This window comes from Hyperolius riggenbachi, chromosome 7 (assembly GCF_040937935.1).
Source record: "Hyperolius riggenbachi isolate aHypRig1 chromosome 7, aHypRig1.pri, whole genome shotgun sequence".
Taxonomy (NCBI): Eukaryota; Metazoa; Chordata; class Amphibia; order Anura; family Hyperoliidae; genus Hyperolius; species Hyperolius riggenbachi.
Window position 1 is genome coordinate 213,871,930 of NC_090652.1, and position 19,406 is coordinate 213,891,335.

The following is a 19,406-nucleotide window of genomic DNA, read 5'->3' on the forward strand; positions in this document are numbered from 1 at the left end:
TTACAGTAAAAGGGACTTTCCCTTTTATGTCTGTAATTTCTGAGTCTTGAGCTGTTTCCCCCTAAGGCCAAAGCATGTGATGGTTTTTTTTATGAATACTCATGAATCTAATTATATTCCCCCTAATTTACTTTCACTTTCATCTTACATGTATACTGATATACCCACATCTTCCTGACCTGGCAGTAATGCTTCATAGCATGCAGTTTTACTTACTACCTCAGCTAGCTGCAGTCACAGAGCTCTACTGAGCCCCAGCAAGTCCCCTCAGGTGAGCATCCAACTCTCGCATCCCCCCCCCCCCTCCTCTGATCTGACATCTGCCTGGCTCCAGTATTTGTGCAGAGGCCAGGCAATGACCAGAAGCCAGAAAATGCTAACTTCTGTAGATCTGGCCTTTGCGGAAAGGCCTCATTCACACTAAGGCCTCGTTCACATCATACGCGCTTCCGTGCGCATTCGGAAGCGCGTATGATGTGCTGAAACGCAGGAACGGCAGAAGGGCATAGACTGCCCTTCTACCGGTCACATCTACTGCGCTGCGCAGCAGTACGATGTGCTAGGAAGCGCTTGCGTACGGCTGCCTGCATTTTGCCCGGAAATGCAGAGCTGATCCCATTGGCAGTGCAGCGGGCAGCGGCGCAGGTGGCGTGCGATCGTATGCGTTGCATTCGGATTGCACGGCCATCTGCGCTAGCTAGATGTGAACGAGGCCTAATGTGCTTCTGTCTGCTTTTCAGCAACATGTATCAATTTGTAACATTGATGTGCTGATAAAAAGCAGACAGAAGAGGACATGGTGTGAATTAGGCCTAATCTACAGTAGATACTCATTTTAAATGGAATGCATGCTATTGTTGGTATATTTATTTTTTTCATTGTGTTTAGCACAAAAAAAGGACTAATTTAAAATATCTTAATAAGAAATTAAAATTGTGTGTGTGTGTGTGCGTGCGTGCGTGCGTGCGTGCGTGCGTGCGTGTTTTTTTGAGTTGAGCCTGTAACTCCATTTTGCCATTTTGTAATATTTTATAAGCCGAAAAGTGAAATGCTTGACTGCTGTAAGAATTCCCTGAATGTACCTATACAGTAATATCATTATTTCAATAGATGAAATATTCAGTAAAACATTAAATATAATGAAACTTTTCTGAAACTAGGGCATTTTATATCTTTTTGTCTTTTTGCTTTTTGTACATTGATATATTGATGATGTACAGTAAATTATGTAGCAGTTTATGTGGTTGCTTGATATTTTGGTTATATGCTGATTGATTAATAGCAGGATTTTCAAATAGGTACTGTAGTTTTGGTTTTTAAAGTGGACCTGAACTCTTGCACAGGACAGAAGGAAATTGTATAGAAATGCACTCTGTATGTATTTTGATAGTATTTAGCTTTTCTATAGTCATGTATTTAGCCTGTCTAATCCCTCCTCATCTGTGACTAAGCACAAGTTGTAATTTGATCCCTCAGCTGTGTCAGCTGGCTGTCATGGCAGAGGTTTTATTGGTAAACACATGATGTTAGCGATATGTCTGCTTCCATGAAAGCAGAAGTAAACTGAAGATTTATTACAGGATTTGTATCAGCTGTAACCAAGAAATGTTTTTCTTTACTTTTAAAGGTTATTATGCTGTTGGCTATCTTTTTAGAGCAGAGAAGAAACTCTGAGTTCTGGTCTGCTTTAAAGCCCTAGTTCTAGTTTGCCCAATAGGTTAATGTTATGGGTAAAGGATTAAGGTAAGAAGCTCAGGTTATGGACTGTAGAGACAAAGGGTTAACGTTAACTTTCATGAACATAAACTGATGAGTTAAACAATTGTATCTATCCTTACTGCTCAGCCTACTCGTTACCAGCCCTGATAAAATCCCAGACTGAGCATTCAATCTGGCTTTGCTCAGGAATCATTATAGCTGAGTCATTATAGCAGAGCCAGTAGGGGGCAGGCTTGGGCTTGAAAATACATCAAAGACAGAATCCGCTATAATGATTCCTGAGCAAAGCCAGACTGAATGCTCAGTCTGGGATTTTATCAGGGCCGATAACAAGCATTAAGAATGAAACAGAGAGCATGGTAGGTGTTTTCGCTAATGTTACCATTAATATATATATGGTAAAATACATGAGGGTGCTTCGTCTGGTTCACTTTATTGCCAGATTCTGTCCCGTGTCTCATATGGCTGAAATATATGAAATATTGACCTTTTTTTATTATTCTCTGTTCTCTGCCAGGAAAGTGTTTTTGTGGCTTTAATTCCTCATCAGTGAGGGATGCAATAGTTCGAGTCGGTCCTGACTGGAAAGAAACTACCAGTTGCATAGCTGAATGTTAACTCTTTCAGGCAGAAAAAGAAGAAAAAAAATAGCATATTTATTTGCTTGCCACTTTACATACACATATCTACCTCAACATGTCACTTAAGGTTTCCTTTAATACATTAGCTGAATGCAGCATACAAAGTTTTATTTACCTGAGGCTTTCTTCCAGCCCCTAGAAGACTGTGTTGTTTGCCGCAATTCCGCTGTCATCAAGGCCACCTGAGCGTGAGTGGCACGTGTGAACACTTGCGCATGCACAAAAGCCGCCGGCAGTTATGGAGGTGACAGCATATGTTTGGAAGACAGCTGAACTAATGTATCCTTTAACCACTTGAGGACCTAGGGCTTTCTACCCCTTAAGGACTGGCCACTTTTTTTCCATTCAGACCACTGCAGCTTTCACGGTTTATTGCTCGCTCATACAACCTACCACCTAAATGAATTTTGGCTCCTTTTCTTGTCACTAATAAAGCTTTCTTTTGGTGCTATTTGATTGCTCCTGCGATTTTTACTTTTTATTATATTCATCAAAAAAGACATGAATTTTGGCAAAAAAATGATTTTTTTAACTTTCTGTGCTGACAGTTTTCAAATAAAGTAAAATTTCTGTATACATGCAGCGCGAAAAATGTGGACAAACATGTTTTTGATAAAAAAAAAAACCCATTCAGCGTATATTTATTAGTTTGGGTAAAAGTTATAGCGTTTACAAACTATGGTGCAAAAAGTGAATTTTCCCATTTTCAAGCATCTATGACTTTTCTGACCCCCTGTCATGTTTCATGAGGAGCTAGAATTCCAGGATAGTATAAATACCCCCCAAATGACCCCATTTTGGAAAAAAGACATCCCAAAGTATTCACTGAGAGGCATAGTGAGTTCATAGAAGATATTATTTTTTGTCACAAGTAAGTGGAAAATGACACTTTGTGACCAAAACAAAAAATTAAAAATTTCCATTTCTTCTAACTTGCGACAAAAAAAAAATGAAATCTGCCACGGACTCACCATGCCCCTCTCTGAATACCTTGAAGGGTCTACTTTCCAAAATGGGGTCATTTGTGGGGTGTGTTTACTGTCCTGACATTTTGGGGGGTGCTAAATTGTAAGCACCCCTGTAAAGCCTAAAGGTGCTCATTGGACTTTGAACCCCTTAGCGCAGTTAGGCTGCAAAAAAGTGCCACACATGTGGTATTGCCGTACTCAGGAGAAGTAGTATAATGTGTTTTGGGGTGTATTTTTTACACATACCCATGCTGGGTGGGAGAAATATCTCTGTAAATGACAATTTGTTAATTTTTTTTACACACAATTGTCCATTTACAGAGATCTTTCTCCCACTCAGCATGGGTATGTGTAAAAATACACCCCAAAACACATTATACTACTTCTCCTGAGTACGGCGATACCACATGTGTGGCACTTTTTTGCACCCTAACTGCGCTAAAGGGCCCAAAGTCCAATGAGTACCTTTAGGATTTCACAGGTCATTTTGAGAAATTTCGTTTCAAGACTACTCCTCACGGTTTAGGGCCCCTAAAATGCCAGGGCAGTATAGGAACCCCACAAATGACCCCATTTTAGAAAGAAGACACCCCAAGGTATTCCGTTAGGAGTATGGTGAGTTCATAGAAGATTTTATTTTTTGTCACAAGTTAGCGGAAAATGACACTTTGTGAAAAAACACAATTAAAATCAATTTCCGCTAACTTGTGACAAAAAATAAAATCTTCTATGAACTCGCCATACTACTAACGGAATACCTTGGGGTGTCTTCTTTCTAAAATGGGGTCATTTGTGAGGTTCCTATACTGCCCTGGCATTTTAGGGGCCCTAAACCGTGAGGAGTAGTCTTGAAACGAAATTTCTCAAAATGACCTGTGAAATCCTAAAGGTACTCATTGGACTTTGGGCCCTTTAGCGCAGTTAGGGTGCAAAAAAGTGCCACACATGTGGTATCGCCGTACTCGGGAGAAGTAGTACAATATGTTTTGGGATGTATTTTTACACATACCCATGCTGGGTGGGAGAAACACCTCTGTAAATGACAATCTTTTGATTTTTTTACACACAATTGTCCATTTACAGCGGTATTTCTCCCACCCAGCATGGGTATGTGTAAAAATACACCCCAAAACACATTGTACTACTTCTCCCGAGTACGGCGATACCACATGTGTGGCACTTTTTTGCACCCTAACTGCGCTAAAGGGCCCAAAGTCCAATGAGTACCTTTAGGATTTCACAGGTCATTTTTGTTTCAAGACTACTCCTCACGATTTAGGGCCCCTAAAATGCCAGGGCTGTATAGGAACCCCACTAATGACCCCATTTTAGAAAGAAGACACCCCAAGGTATTCCGTTAGGAGTATGGTGAGTTCATAGAAGTTTTTATTTTTTTGTCACAAGTTAGCGGAAATTGATTTTAATTGTTTTTGTTCACAAAGTGTCATTTTCCGCTAACTTGTGACAAAAAATAAAATCTTCTATGAACTCACCATACTCCTAACGGAATACGTTTGGGTGTCTTCTTTCTAGAATGGGGTCATTTGTGGGGTTCCTATACTGCCCTGGCATTTTAGGGGCCCTAAACCGTGAGGAGTAGTCTTGAAACAAAAATGACCTGTGAAATCCTAAAGGTACTCATTGGACTTTGGGCCCCTTAGCGCAGTTAGGCTGCAAAAAAGTGCCAATCATGTGGTATCGCCGTACTCGTGAGATGTAGTATAATGTGTTTTGGGGTGTATTTTTACACATACCCATGCTGGGTGGGAGAAATACCTCTGTAAATGACAATTGTTTGATTTTTTTTTTACACACAATTGTCCATTTACAGAGAGATTTCTCCCACCCAGCATGGGTATGTGTAAAAATACACCCCAAAACACATTATACTACTTCTCCTGAGTACGGCGATACCACATGTGACACTTTTTTGCAGCCTAGGTGCACTAAGGGGCCCAACGTCCTATTCACAGGTCATTTTGAGGCATTTGTTTTCTAGACTACTCCTCACGGTTTAGGGCCCCTAAAATGCCAGGGCAGTATAGGAACCCAACAAGTGACCCCATTTTAGAAAGAAGACACCCCAAGGTATTCCGTTAGGTGTATGGCGAGTTCATAGAAGATTTTATTTTTTGTCACAAGTTAGTGAACAATGACACTTTGTGAAAAAAAAACAAAAATCAATTTCCGCTAACTTTTGACAAAAAATAAAATCTTCTATGAACTCGTCATACACCTAACAGAATACATTGGGGTGTCTTTTTTCTAAAATGGGCTCAGTTTCTGGGGTTCCTATACCGCCCTGGCATTTTACGGGCCCAAAACCGTGAGTAGTCTGGAAACCAAATGTCTCAAAATGACTGTTCAGGGGTATAAGCATCTGCAAATTTTGATGACAGGTGGTCTATGAGGGGGCGAATTTTGTGGAACCGGTCATATGCAGGGTGGCCTTTTAGATGACAGGTTGTATTGGGCCTGATCTGATGGATAGGAGTGCTAGGGGGGTGACAGGAGGTGATTGATGGGTGTCTCAGGGGGTGGTTAGAGGGGAAAATAGATGCAATCAATGCACTGGGGAGGTGATCGGAAGGGGGTCTGAGGGGGATCTGAGGGTTTGGCCGAGTGATCAGGAGCCCACACGGGGCAAATTAGGGCCTGATCTGATGGGTAGGTGTGCTAGGGGGTGACAGGAGGTGATTGATGGGTGTCTCAAGGTGTGATTAGAGGGGGGAATAGATGCAAGCAATGCACTGGCGAGGTGATCAGGGCTGGGGCCTGAGGGCATTCTGAGGGTGTGGGCGGGTGATTGAGTGCCCTAGGGGCAGATAGGGGTCTAATCTGATAGGTAGCAGTGACAGGGGGTGATTGATGGGTAATTAGTGGGTGTTTAGGGTAGAGAACAGATATAAACACTGCCCTTGGGAGGTGATCTGACGTCGGATCTGCGGGCGAACTATTGGTGTGGGTGGGTGATCAGATTGCCCGCAAGGGGCAGGTTAGGGGCTGATTGATGAGTAGCAGTGACAGGGGGTGATTGATGGGTGGAAGTGCCAGGGGGTGATTGATGGGTGGCAGTGAGAGGGGGTGATTGATGGGTGGCAGTGACAGGTGATTGACAGGTGATCAGTGGGTTATTACAGGGAAGAACAGATGTAACTAATGCACTGGCGAATTGATAAGGGGGGGGTGGTCTGAGGGCAATCTGAGCGTGTAGGCGGGTGATTGGGTGCCCGCAAGGGGCAGATTAGGGTCTGATCTGATGGGTAACAGTGACAGGTGGTGATAGGGGGTGATTGATGGGTGATTGATGGGTAATTAGTGGGTGTTTAGAGGAGAGAATAGATGTAAACACTGCGCTTGGGTGGTGATCTGATGTCGGATCTGCGGGCGTTCTATTGGTGTGGGTGGGTGATCAGATTGCCCGCAAGGGGCAGGTTAGGGGCTGATTGATGGGTGGCAGTGACAGGGGGTGATTGATGGGTGGCAGTGACAGGGGGTGATTGATGGGTGATTGACAGGTGATCAGTGGGTTATTACAGGGAAGAACAGATGTAAATATTGCACTGGCGAATTGATAAGGGGGGGTCTGAGGGCAATCTGAGCGTGTAGGCGGGTGATTGGGTGCCCGCAAGGGGCTGATTAGGGTCTGATCTGATGGGTAACAGTGACAGGTGGTGATAGGGGGTGATTGATGGGTAATTAGTGGGTGTTTAGAGGAGAGAATAGATGTAAACACTGCGTTTGGGTGGTGATCTGATGTCAGATCTGCGGGCGATCTATTGGTGTGGGTGGGTGATCAGATTGCCCGCAAGGGGCAGGTTAGGGGCTGATTGATGGGTGTCAGTGACAGGGGGTGATTGACGGGTGATTGACAGGTGATTGACAGGTGATCAGGGGGGATAGATGCATACAGTACACAGGGGGGGGGGTCTGGGGGGGGGGGGTCTGGGGAGAATCTGAGGGGTGGGGGGGGGGTGATCAGGAGGGGGCAGTGGGCAGGGGGGGAGATAAAAAAAAATAGCGTTGACAGATAGTGACAGGGAGTGATTGATGGGTGATTAGGGGGGTGATTGGGTGCAAACAGGGGTCTGGGGGATGGGCAGGGGGGGGGGGGTCTGAGGGGTGCTGTGGGCGATCTGGGGCAGGGGGGGAGAAATCAGTGTGCTTGGGTGCAGACTAGGGTGGATGCAGCCTGCCCTGGTGGTCCCTCGGACACTGGGACCACCAGGGCAGGAGGCAGCCTGTATAATACACTTTGTAAACATTACAAAGTGTATTATACACTTTGTATGCGGCGATCGCGGGGTTAACATCCCGCCGGCGCTTCCGTATAGCCGGCGGGATGTTGCGGCGGGCGAGCGGTGACAGGCGCCGGCGGAGGATCGCGGCACGGATGACGCGAACGCTCCGCCCATGCCCTTAAATGGACCGCCGCCTTTGGGCATGAGCTGGTCCTTCAGGGCTCCACTTCCCGGCCGCCTCTGTGCGTTAGGCGGTCGGGAAGTGGTTAAGGTTAAGCATTAGTGAAGGTTATGTCTAGAAGAACTAATGGACAAGCATGTGATCAGTTTGGTCAGGTGATAGTTATGTAAGTCTCTGATTTGTTAGTCATGATCATGTGCTAAAGCAGGATGTGATCACAGCAAATCAGAGCTTTGCAAATCTATGAGCTGATCAAACAAATTTAAAACAAAGTTCAGGTCAGAGTTTTTGGGAAGGGCGTATTGGTAAGTGATAGTGTTGGGAACAGGACAGAGTTGAATGGTGTGGTTGTGCAAAGGGTGAGTTTAAGGTTAAAGGAGTTATCAAGGCATTTTAAAAGAAAATAAGTGCTACTTACCCGGGGCTTCCTTCAGCCCCAAACTCCCAGCATGTCCCTCGCCACAGCTCCGGCGTCAGCCGTTCACTGCCGCTGCCTCCCGGTCCCCGGCGATGACCTCAGGCCGACCTCCTGTACTGTGCCTTTGAGAGCGTTGCTATCACTCATCGCCACGTGGACCGGAGCGTACTGCGCAGGCGCAGAACTACTGCACTTGCGCAGTATGCTGCGATCCACGTGGCAGTGATTTACAAGCCACTCGCGCAGTACAGGCCGACCTCCAGGTCGGTCTGACGTCATCGCCAGGGACCGGGATACAGCGGCGGCGAACAGCTGACTGCAGAACTGCGGCGAGGGACATGCTGGGAGCTTGGGGCTGGAGGAAGCCCCGGGTAAGTAGCACTTATTTTCTTTTAAAATGCCTGATAACTCCTTTAAGTTAAAGTGAATCTGAAGCCATATTAAAAAACAAAAAACAGATACTTACCTACTGTAGGCTCTGGGTCATAGAGAGCCTTCCAGTTCCCTCTATACGACCCAGGAAGAGCCTTCCTGGGTCGTATAGAGCCTCCTCATCCCCTAGTTCCTCCACAGGCTCCTTCTTTTAAATTGCCCGGGAGGCTTCAGAAGTCTTTGAGAGCCCAAGTGCTCCCGAAGACGATCAGTCGGAGACTGCTAACGGGGGAGCCAGTGGCGGAACGCCAGGACGAGGAGTGGAACAGAAAGGCTCTATACGACCCAGAGCCTTCCCTCTCCTTAGATAAGTATCTGTTTTTTTTTTTTTTTTTAATTAGCTACAGACTCCCTTCAAGTTTATAGAGTAGGGAAGACCAAATAGACCCCAGGGAATTCATTTTAATACAGTTTCTATGTTGTGGCTGAAGTATACTGTGGCAGATCTTGTTGTTTTTTCTGTGTATAGGCTTCTCCGTTAATCTTTCAAAGTACTTTTAAAGTGACCCTTAAAGAGACACTGAAGCGGAAAAAAAAAATGATATAATGAATTGGTTGTGTACTATGAATAATTACTTATCTGCGAGAAACTCCTATGTTTTTGAATGTTATTCGTAATGTACAGTCAATTCCAGATGACTGCTGGTTGGTTACTATGGATGTGGAGAGCCTCTACACCTCCATCCCACATGATGGGGGTGTGGAGGCTGTCCGACATATGTTGGAGGTTGCTTCGGATTACTCAAGGGAACAGATTGATTTTGTTTGTAACTTACTGGAGATTGTTTTGCAATACAATTATTTTCGATTTGAGGACACCTTTTACATGCAATTGAGGGGTACTGCTATGGGGTCGAATGTGGCCCCGTCCTACGCGAACATCTATATGGGCCTGTATGAACAGATATATGTATATACTAATAGCCTCTTTAAAAAATATGCCTTACATTGGCTTAGATACATTGATGATGTTTTTTGCATGTGGGCGGGGCCGCATTCGACCCTCGAAGCGTTTGTCTCGGAATTAATGGACCAATGTCATGAGATTAAACTTACTACCCACAGCTCTAGAGAAAGGATCAGCTTTCTTGACACAATGGCCTCGATTCATAAACAGCAGTGCGATAAAAAAAATCTTGTTGGGAAAATACCGCACTCGGTATTTTCCCGGTCTGTGTGCTAATTCATAAAGATTTCCCCAGCTGCCCTTGGAGGTCGGTAAATTACCGCAGCCCATTGAGCGGTAGAGTAGAGCAGTGTCCCGATTCCCTCTTTGCCCTGCAGAAATGAATCACACAGACGGCTCTCTCTGGCTCTCCCACTGATGACTCAGACAGATGAGTCACACAGTCTTTCCCTGCCTGCTGAAATGATTCACACAGAGGGCTCTCTGGCTCTCTCCACAGATGAATCAAACAGACATCGGCTCTCTGCACTTTGCATTAATCAGAGCTGTCAGAGGTGTCGGTAACTTGTTAAGACCTCACCAGAGGTGTCGGTAACTACCGCCAGGCTTACTGCTTGTTGAAGGCTTTGTGAATTGACATTTGCTGACAATTTACTGACATGTGTTGTCGGTAACTGCAGCCAAGTCGGTAATTTATCTCCCTGCTCGGTAATGTCAGCTTTACACAGGTCATCAGGCAGGATGGCCATTTGACCACTGATCTCTTTGTCAAGCCCACGGATGTGAACTCCCTGTTGCATTTTGGGAGTTTTTACCCGTGGGCTACCAAGAGGTCAGTGCCTATAAGTCAGTTTCAGAGGGTGCAGACCATTGTAGAGTATGAGGCAGTGAGGAAAGAGAGAATGGACCAGATGCATTCAAAGTTTATATAGAGAGGTTACCCTTCTGATGTGGTTCACGCAGCCCACGAGAGGTGTTTGGGTAATGGCGGCAGACAGAGAAATAACAGACAGAAGGAGAACAGGATACCATTTGTATCTAGGTATAGTACAGCAAGCAGTAATGTGTCAAAAATTATTAGGAAACACTGGGATTTTTCAGTTTTCCAGATTTAGAATATTTTGTGAATCCTCCCTTGTTCTCTTATCGTAGAGCACCAAACTTTAGGGACCATCTGGTACATGCGGATACAGATCCGCCTGCTACTAGATCAGTATCTACACGAAAAGGTATCTTTTCATGCTTGAACTGCGTGCATTGCAGTTAAGTCATTAAAGGTAGTGAAATTGTTCATCCCCACAGGGGCACCAAATTTAAGATCAAAGGATGTCACACATGTGACCCAATGTACGTAGTTTATGCACTTAAATGCCCCTGTGGACTTTTATATATTGGCCAGACAACACAGAAAATGAAGGTGAGATTGTCATCTCACAAACATGCCATACGGGAAAATTTGATTGATCAGGCAGTCCCTTACCATTTTTCTTTAGCTAGACATAATGTCTCCCAACTCAGATTTATGATTTTGGAACAGGTCCTGCCTCCCAGAAGAGGCGGAGATGGAATCAAAAAGCTATTGTGGCGTGAGGCTTTTTGGATAAAAAAACTAGACACCATGGAGCCACGGGGCTTAAATCGTGAGCTGGATCTGCTGCCGTTTCTCTAGATGCCTCTCTTGGGCTGCCGCACTTGACATAGTGTGTATAGGTATTCACATATGTAAGTTACATGATATGTCTTGCCACTATGTGGCATTTGATGGCTTTATTTTGACTTTGTGATTTATGCTGAATGTGTCCTCGTTCTCCAGAGTGTTTCCTTCCCCTTCCCCCTTCCCAGCCGCACCCCCCCCCCCTTTTCTTGCCCATGTCTTGGTTAGTGTTTTGTTTTATTTATATAACATACTGACGCTCGCCCTTCCTTCTTTATTTGGCTCGCTCCACGCTCCGCCGTTTTGTTTACATCAGGAGTGATAGGTGGTGCCAACTGGTGTCGGCGCTCTCATCATAGGCTGTCCCTCTGAGTAGGCGGTAGCGAGCGGGTGACGCCGCTCCCGCTGACGTCACCCTGCGATGTTCACCATCAGGTCCGCTAGATGTGGGCGTGGTGGGAGATACACGCAAGAGGAGGGGCGGCGGAGGTAACGGCGGTGCGTGGCTGCGACCAATGGATTTGAAGGTATGGGAGGCTGGACTTCTTGCCAGCGTCCAATGGGTTTGAAATAGCGCAGTTCTCTATCCGTTCCGGTTAGCAGCGGACCTGAGTGATTGGTTAGATACCAATCTCTAGCGCCATTGGTGGATGGCCCTCCATGTCCTCTATATAAAGTGTGAGAATTCAATGTATGACGTGTTTTACATTGCGGCTTAGCTTGATAAAGGAGAAGTTGTCTCTGAAACGTTGCCATGACGGCTGCTTTGTATATGGATCAATAAAAGAGCATAAGAAGATTTTGGATGGTGCCGGCATTTTCTTTCGATTACAAGGTTGACCAGGAGTGCTGCCAGGTCTTGCCAGGGCACATCACCCAGTTACAATAGAGGGGTGCCTTACTCATCTCTACTAATTGCTATGAATAATTACTAGAAGATTAGCAGCAAAGAAAATATGCTCATATTTTTATTTTCAGGTATATAGTGTTTTTTCTAACATTGCACCATTCTATAATATGTGCAGATTACACAACACTCAGCATTCAAAATGATTCTTTCAGAGCAGTCTGTGAACTAATGACCTCTCCTCTGGCAGAGAAAAATACATTTGTTCACTAACAGTTGAGATAATAAAAGTCAGAAGACAGCCCTCTCCACGACTTTGAAAGTCGTAGAGCTTAATGTCTTTTTTGCATAGAGATAACAACTGGAGTTTCTTAACTCTTCCTGTACTGGAAACAATTAGACTGATGTATCTGATCTTAATGTTTTATTTCTTAGCTGTACTACACATACAAATGATAATATCACAATTTTTTTTTCGCTCCAGTGTCTCTTTAAGGGACCTCTTCAACAGCAATTTCTCGTTTATTAATGGCCCATACTCACGGGCTACTTTTCTTGGCTGTCGCTAGCACACGGGAGCATGTGCGCGATAGTTCGGCGACAGCTCGTCGCCAAGTCCCTTCGCATACACACGCGGAAGTGGGACTAGGGATGCGACGGAAGCTGTCGCCGACGTTCCTCCCCCCTGCCGGAAACTCAATGCTCCGGCTATAAGGTTGCTGTCACTAGTCCGCATACACACACGGACTAGCGACAGTTGCGGCGGCAACTGTCGCCATGCGATTGACCGCCGCCAATCGCCTGCGACAGCAGCGTGGTTGCGGCGACAATTGTAGCCCGTGAGTATGGGCCATAACAGAATTGAAGGACTATAGTTGCAATCACTTTAGGGGGCTCTGACTGTGTCCCACCCCCTAAACATCATTATGGTTCTTAGCGAAGTAGCAACAAACTGTATAAGAATCTAATATTCTGCCATGATAAGAGTACCTTTCTCGTGGATACTGGAAGAGTGTAGTGGTGATCTGGTGGCTGAGCACCAGCATGCACGGACCTTTGGACCTGTTACAATGGTATTTGGCTGATAGCTGAAATATGTGCCAAGTCAAAAAAAGCCTTACATTTCGAAATTTGCACTGCATATTTGGAGAGCCCTGAACTGGTGATTGTAAAGTAGCAAGTCCAGGAAATTATAACTGATATGATTAGCACTTGCAGCATGACTTTTTTTCCTATTTGAGTAGGTCATGATGTCATTGCAGAGAAATGGGCTTTTTTCGTTAACTAAGATTTTTTTCTTTTTGTTTTCCATAGATGCCTCCAAATGACGTATTTGTCAAAGAAAAGACTCATTTCCTTGTGACTGCTGATACTTTAACACAGAGGGCTGTTGTAATGAGCTTTCAATGCATTTCGAGTAGAACACTTCTGCAAATAGAGGAAGAGCTGGAGTCTGACGAGCGAGACGTTATACGGTTCGCTTGCCGGAACATCACATCTCAGACCAACATAAAGGAACTTCTAAGTGAATTAAGTGAAATATTTGTGCATGGAGTACCGGTAGTTGAAGTATTGTGCCTAGTTAAAAGGTTTGATCTCCTGAAAAGACATCTAAAGTTGACAAGGCCTGAAGCAGAACGACTGATGTCACAAGGCACAGCCATTTCTGACTACAGGTAAAACCCTTTGTTTGTGACCTTTATCAATATTTGCTGTGCAGTGTACTTATTGCACATAGATTGTTCTGTCTTGTTTATCCCTTGACACTATTATCAGGCTTATCAGTAATGCTTTCTGAGTTTAGTTCATGTGTAGGGATTGTCGAAAATGCCGATTTCCGTTTTTCCAGTTTCCTAGAAGTCTTTTTTTTTCTCATTTTTTGCATTCCCTGATTGGCTAAATACTTCCAAGTTAACTCAGAAGTAGTGGACCAATCAGAGAGTGCAGAATTTTACCGTGGTAATCAGAATACCATGGAAATTTCAGGTCACAAGACTCCGGAATACTCGGTTGTATCCCAGTCTTGTAATTGGTCTAAAATTACCACAGCAATCTGTTTTGTTTTTTTTTGTGGAAAAATTCTCTGATTGGTCCAGTGCTTCTGAGTTCCATGATTGGGCTAAAATTACCGATTTGCGGTAAATCGAATTTCTGTGGAAATCCAATTTCTGTTTTCTCAGTTCAGACCGGAAATGCTGATTGAGCATTTTTCATGTGTTTTGTCTTTACTTGTGCTGTGATAATAATAATTGCCTCACAGCATTGTCCAGTGAGGCAGAAAACAAAGTTTTTAATTTAAAAGTCCTCAGCGGTGATCTGATAACTGAAGTTATTTATAGCTCTTTTCCACTAGCAGCATTTTGTGATTCAATTCCGATTACTGTATTTTTCGGACTATAAGACGCACCAGACCATAAGATGCACCTAGATTTAGAGGATAAAAATTGGGAATACAAAAAAAAACTATTCCTGGTGCATCCATGGTGCAGAGGCATCTTGTGGATCTTCTCCACCCCCCCATTATTATATCCCTTTGTAACTCATGTCCCCCTAGTACCTCGTGTCCCCCCTGTGTCCTGCTCTGTCCCTGTGTCCCCTCCTCTGTACTCCTCCTGTTACCTCTTCTGTCCGGTTTCTGCCTCTGTCCACCTGTGTTGTATCATCAATGGGCACCATATGGCTCAGTCCAGGTAGGATAGGAAGAGCAGAATGGATTTGGCTATGGCACAGTTGTAAGTTGGAGCTGTCAGTAGTAAGAAGGATGCATTAGCAAGTCCTCCTGGTTTAGCAGAAGCAGCCAAGCTCTGCACTCAGCCTGGCATCTCCCTGTGGTCATATGCCAAGTCTGCTGTGTGCAGGAGTCCTCAGATGAGGATTGGTGTGATGTGTGTGGAGTTATTCTGCTGGCAGTGACATAAGGAGGCCTGCATGTGAGTCAGGGAAGGGCTATGTGTCTGGAATAGAAGGAGGAAGGCTCGCTGCTAAATGCTGCTTGGCTGGCAAGCAGCGTACATTACCCTGATTCTATGCCATTGATGACTGGAGGGCGAAATCAGCAGACATCCTCGCGTGTGTGGGAATTAGCTGATGCAGTGCTGCGGGCTGCAGCCTCACCTCTATGTTCCCCAGGATTCTAGTGACTTGAAAGGTGCTGCAGCCTCACTATGAGCAGCAATAGCTTGAGCAATCGCAGATACCACATTGTAGGAAAGAGGGTTGACATGTCTGCTGCTGCTGATTTACAGGTTTGCTGGTTTACAGTTGCTAATCAATGGAATGGGACGCGCGGGGCAGTGTTATGTGACGTGGCTGCTGTGGATTGGTTTACAGCTCTGTCAGTCAGGGCTGCCGCTAAATGACTGGATCCGATGGTCTCGCCAGTGGGACCATTGGGGCCAGTCACTTAGCGGCAGCCCTGACTGACAGGGCTGTAAACCAATCCACAGCAGCCACGTCACACCCCTTTCCTGGAATCACCAAAGCTTACCCGATGCGGGAACAAAGTAACGAGCCAGCTTACTGATGCATGAATGATAAGTAACAGGTCTTCCCTGCAGGAGCAGTCTAGTGTACCCAGCTGGTTAACATAACACTGCCCCGCTTCCCATTCCATTGATTAGCAACTGTGCATCGGCTGCGCGCATCTCCGGCTGTCACTTGCCTCTCCTGCTGCCGCTGCCCATTACAATTCCGCTGATTGTCCGCTAACAGCATTCGCACATCTAGGGTAACTGAAGCCTGTTCTCGTGAGAAGAGTCAAGTGACAGCTTGAGATGCACGCAGCCAATTACAGCCAATGACGCGGGGCAGTGTTAACCAGCTGGGTACGCTACACAGCTCATGCAGGGAAGACCAGGGTCCTTACTTCTTATTCATGCATCGGTAAGCTGGCTCATTACACTTATCCACGTGGTCGGGGGACTCGGGGCATTGAAAACTAGCTGAGGACGCTAGATCTTCAGAGCGACTTGCAGGGAATTTAAACAATGGTAAAAAACTTAAGTCCAAATACGGTACATTCGGACTTTTTCTCCCCACTTTTGGGGGAGAAAAAGTGCGTCTTATAGTCCGAAAAATACTATACTTGCGGATCATAAAATAAGCGTTACCGTAGCAACGGTTGTGCTACTCGAGTACCAGATAGGCTATTGGGTGTAGTTGAACACCTATAATGAGATTTCCCCAGGCAAAGATTGGCAGCAGGAAGCAATGTTGTGTAAAGGTGGCCACTAACTGTCCAATTACTGGTGAAAAATCGTTCGAGCGATCAGAAATTCTGATCGGATTGGTTGTAAATAATCTCCAATAAAGATTGGTTCGTTGATGGTGTAGTGAACGATTTCTCTTCCGATCAGAATTTCTGATGGTTCGAACGATTTTCCGCTAGAAATTGGACCGTTAGTGGCCACCTTAAGTATCTCTCACCTCACCCCGTTCCTGCAGCGATCCTCTCCCTCACCTGTCCTGTTCTGAAGCCAGCAGCCAGCCTCAGAATAGACGAGGACATATCGGCGGGAGATTGATGTCATGCTGTGGGAGGGATGAGTGGGGAGAACCATATTCTCCACCAGTGCTTGGCTGAATCATTCCACCTGGCTGATCGCTGGCTGAAGGAGGGTGGACACCAAATCGTACACCTGCTAGATTCTCGGGAAAGGTGGTTGTTATTGGCTACCTTGACTGAGTTACAGCTAGCATGTGTACACATTTTATTTATACTGACTTAGGGCTTCCTCCAGCCCCATGAATTTTGTGGGCTCCCTCACAGTCGTCTCCAGTAACTTCTTTCAATTGTAATAGCTACCGGTATTCTGGCCAGTCGTGGGCCTCTGTGCATGCATGACCTGGCCACATGCGCCCCATGTTCTGCGTCTGCACGTTACTGCAACACAGGAGAGGCGGGGTGCATCGCAGCTGGGTTGTGCATGCAAAGAAAAGCGCCACAGGCTAGAATATCGGGAGCTATTGCAATTGAACGGAGCTCCCGTAGAGGACTGCGAGGGAGCCCATGGACCTCATGGGGCTGGAGGAAGCCCCAGGTAAGTATACATACTGCTATTATCACCCTCTATCTTGCCATCTTCTTGAAAATAAATATATACTTATTCATTTGTCAATGTCAGCTTCTCCAGATGAGAAATTTGAATGATTCATACTACTGTACTTTTGTGTGTTTATTTTGCAGTAAACTTTTAGTAGAAATAAATGAACATATGGAGGAAGACGATTTGGAATCACTCGTGTTCTTGTTAAAAGCAGATTTAAATAACGGAGGCCGGCTGAAGAAAAAAGTATGTATGCTTCTGCAATTTAAAACTGAAGTGGTCAAATGTATTTGCTACATGTGTCTTGAAGCCTGCATGAATGCTTTTAATCAGAGTTTAATACACTGCCAGTATATAGCATAACCTGTAATTCTGCTACCTTTTAATCAATTCTCATCTTACGAAACTATTAAAAAAATGTAAAAAAATATCCATTGCCTTAAACAGATCGGCTGGTTACTTGCCAATGACCAACTACCATTATCTAAACGCACCCACTAACAAACAATATGATAGGCTAAAATATTGTGTATACATACTTTGTGTGTGTAAACAGACATTATTTCCCACAATGCAACTATGATCACAGACAGGAAACTGTCAGGGCCATTGTCCTGGAATCGCACTGTGGGAGGGGATTCACCACAATATCAGCCATACACTCGTCCCTGATGATCTATTAAAAAAAAGGTCAAGATTTCTCATGAGAAAGAGAGTATTGACTACTGATTGAGATGAAGTTTAATCCTGGATTAATGTTCCTCTCAGGGGCGTAGCAATAGGGGGTGCAGAGGTAGCGACTGCATCGGGGCCAGAAGGGCCCTCCCTCAACTACAGTATTAGCTCTCTATTAGTCCTGTGCTCATAATAATCACTTCTATAGATACTTTGAATAGTGATAATCATTTACTAACTGTTCCCCATCCCTTTCTTGCGCCTCTGACACTGTAGTTGCCATTGGCAGGTTTTGGTGCGCTGTATCATTTATTATGTATAGAATGTTTGGGGGGCCCCATTGTAAAACTTGCATCGGGGCCCATAGCTCCTTCGCTACGCCACTGGTTCCTCTTTAAACCTTGGTCTCTAGGGCTACAAAGTGAGAGTACTATTTACTACACTGCTGTGCCACCAGATTTTACAGCATGCCTTTCAGAGTTTTCCACATCGGTAAAATGATACTGTTAGTAAAGTTATACAAAAGCACAGTTGCTGTACACCAACCCTTACTCACACTACTCTAGTGTTGGGCGAACACCTGGATGTTCGGGTTCGGGAACGTTCGCCGAACATGGCCGCGATGTTCGGCATGTTCGGGCCGAACCCCGAACATCCCGCTTTTGGGGGCCCTATGAGGTCGCAGGCATAAGGGGGGAGCATGCCCCGATCGCGGGGGGGTTCGGAAATTCCCCCCACCCCCTCCGCTAGCGCTCCTTCCTCTGCCCGCTTCCCCATACAAAAGTTTGACGAAAGTAAAATAGTACCGGTGGTGGTGGCTGGCTGCTGCAGTGGCTGGCTGGCACTGGGAAGTGACTGAGGAGGAGGAGTCGGAGTAGGACGCGTTGAGGGAGGCCGGGCAGCGGGCGGTTCAGCGGTAGTACCCTTGTGGTACTTCCGCCCTTTCTCTGACCTCACGTCCTCTGCATACGAGGGTACGCGTCACGCGTACCCTCGTATGCGTCATCACGCAGAGGACGTGAGGTCAGAGACTCCTCCTCCTCAGTCACTTCATAGTGCCAGCCAGCCACTGCAGCAGCCAGCCACCACCACCGGTACTATTTTACTTTCGTCAAACTGTTGTATGGGGAAGCGGGCAGAGGGGGGAGCGCTAGCGGAGGGGGTGGGGGGAATTTCCGACACCCCCCCCCCCCCCCCCCCCCCGCGATCGGGGCATGCTCCCCCCTTATGCCTGCGACCCCATAGGGGGGCCGTATTCGGCTGAACAGGGGCCCTGTTCGGCCGGGCGTTCAGCAGTTCGGGCGAACCCAAACAGTTTGGCCGAACACCACCAGGTGTTCGGCCGAACTCGAACATCACCCGAACAGGGTGATGTTCTGCAGAACCCGAACAGTGGCGAACACTGTTCGCCCAACACTACACTACTCGCATGTAATTAGAAGTGGGGAACCAAGATAATATTTGGTACATTAGTAAATAGAATTATAACAGTCCCAAAGTAGACTACTGCAGTTAATTATAGTTTGACTAGCCAAACAATTAGAGAAAAACTGCTAAAGGTGCGTACACACACACTACCAGCGGCAACGACGTGTCCGCCGGACTCTCCCGCTGGGCGGCCTTTTAGCCGACAGTAGTGCGTGTCATGTGTAAACACACGCCGGGTCATAGAGAAGGA

General features: G+C 45.7%; 1 protein-coding gene across 4 annotated transcripts in view; it reads left to right on the plus strand.

Annotated features, from left to right (window-relative positions):
- Positions 1-19,406, plus strand: part of CFLAR (CASP8 and FADD like apoptosis regulator) — a 94,230-nt gene that overhangs the window by 48,003 nt on the left and 26,821 nt on the right. For 3 of the 4 annotated variants that reach the window (XM_068245151.1, XM_068245147.1, XM_068245149.1), the window contains exons 2-3: positions 13,323-13,684; positions 17,194-17,299. In XM_068245151.1, coding sequence (XP_068101252.1) covers positions 13,323-13,684; positions 17,194-17,299 — 468 coding nt within the window. Of the gene's footprint in view, positions 1-197; positions 272-13,322; positions 13,685-17,193; positions 17,300-19,406 lie in introns of those variants that run through there. The other variant, XM_068245150.1, reaches the window with a different exon arrangement.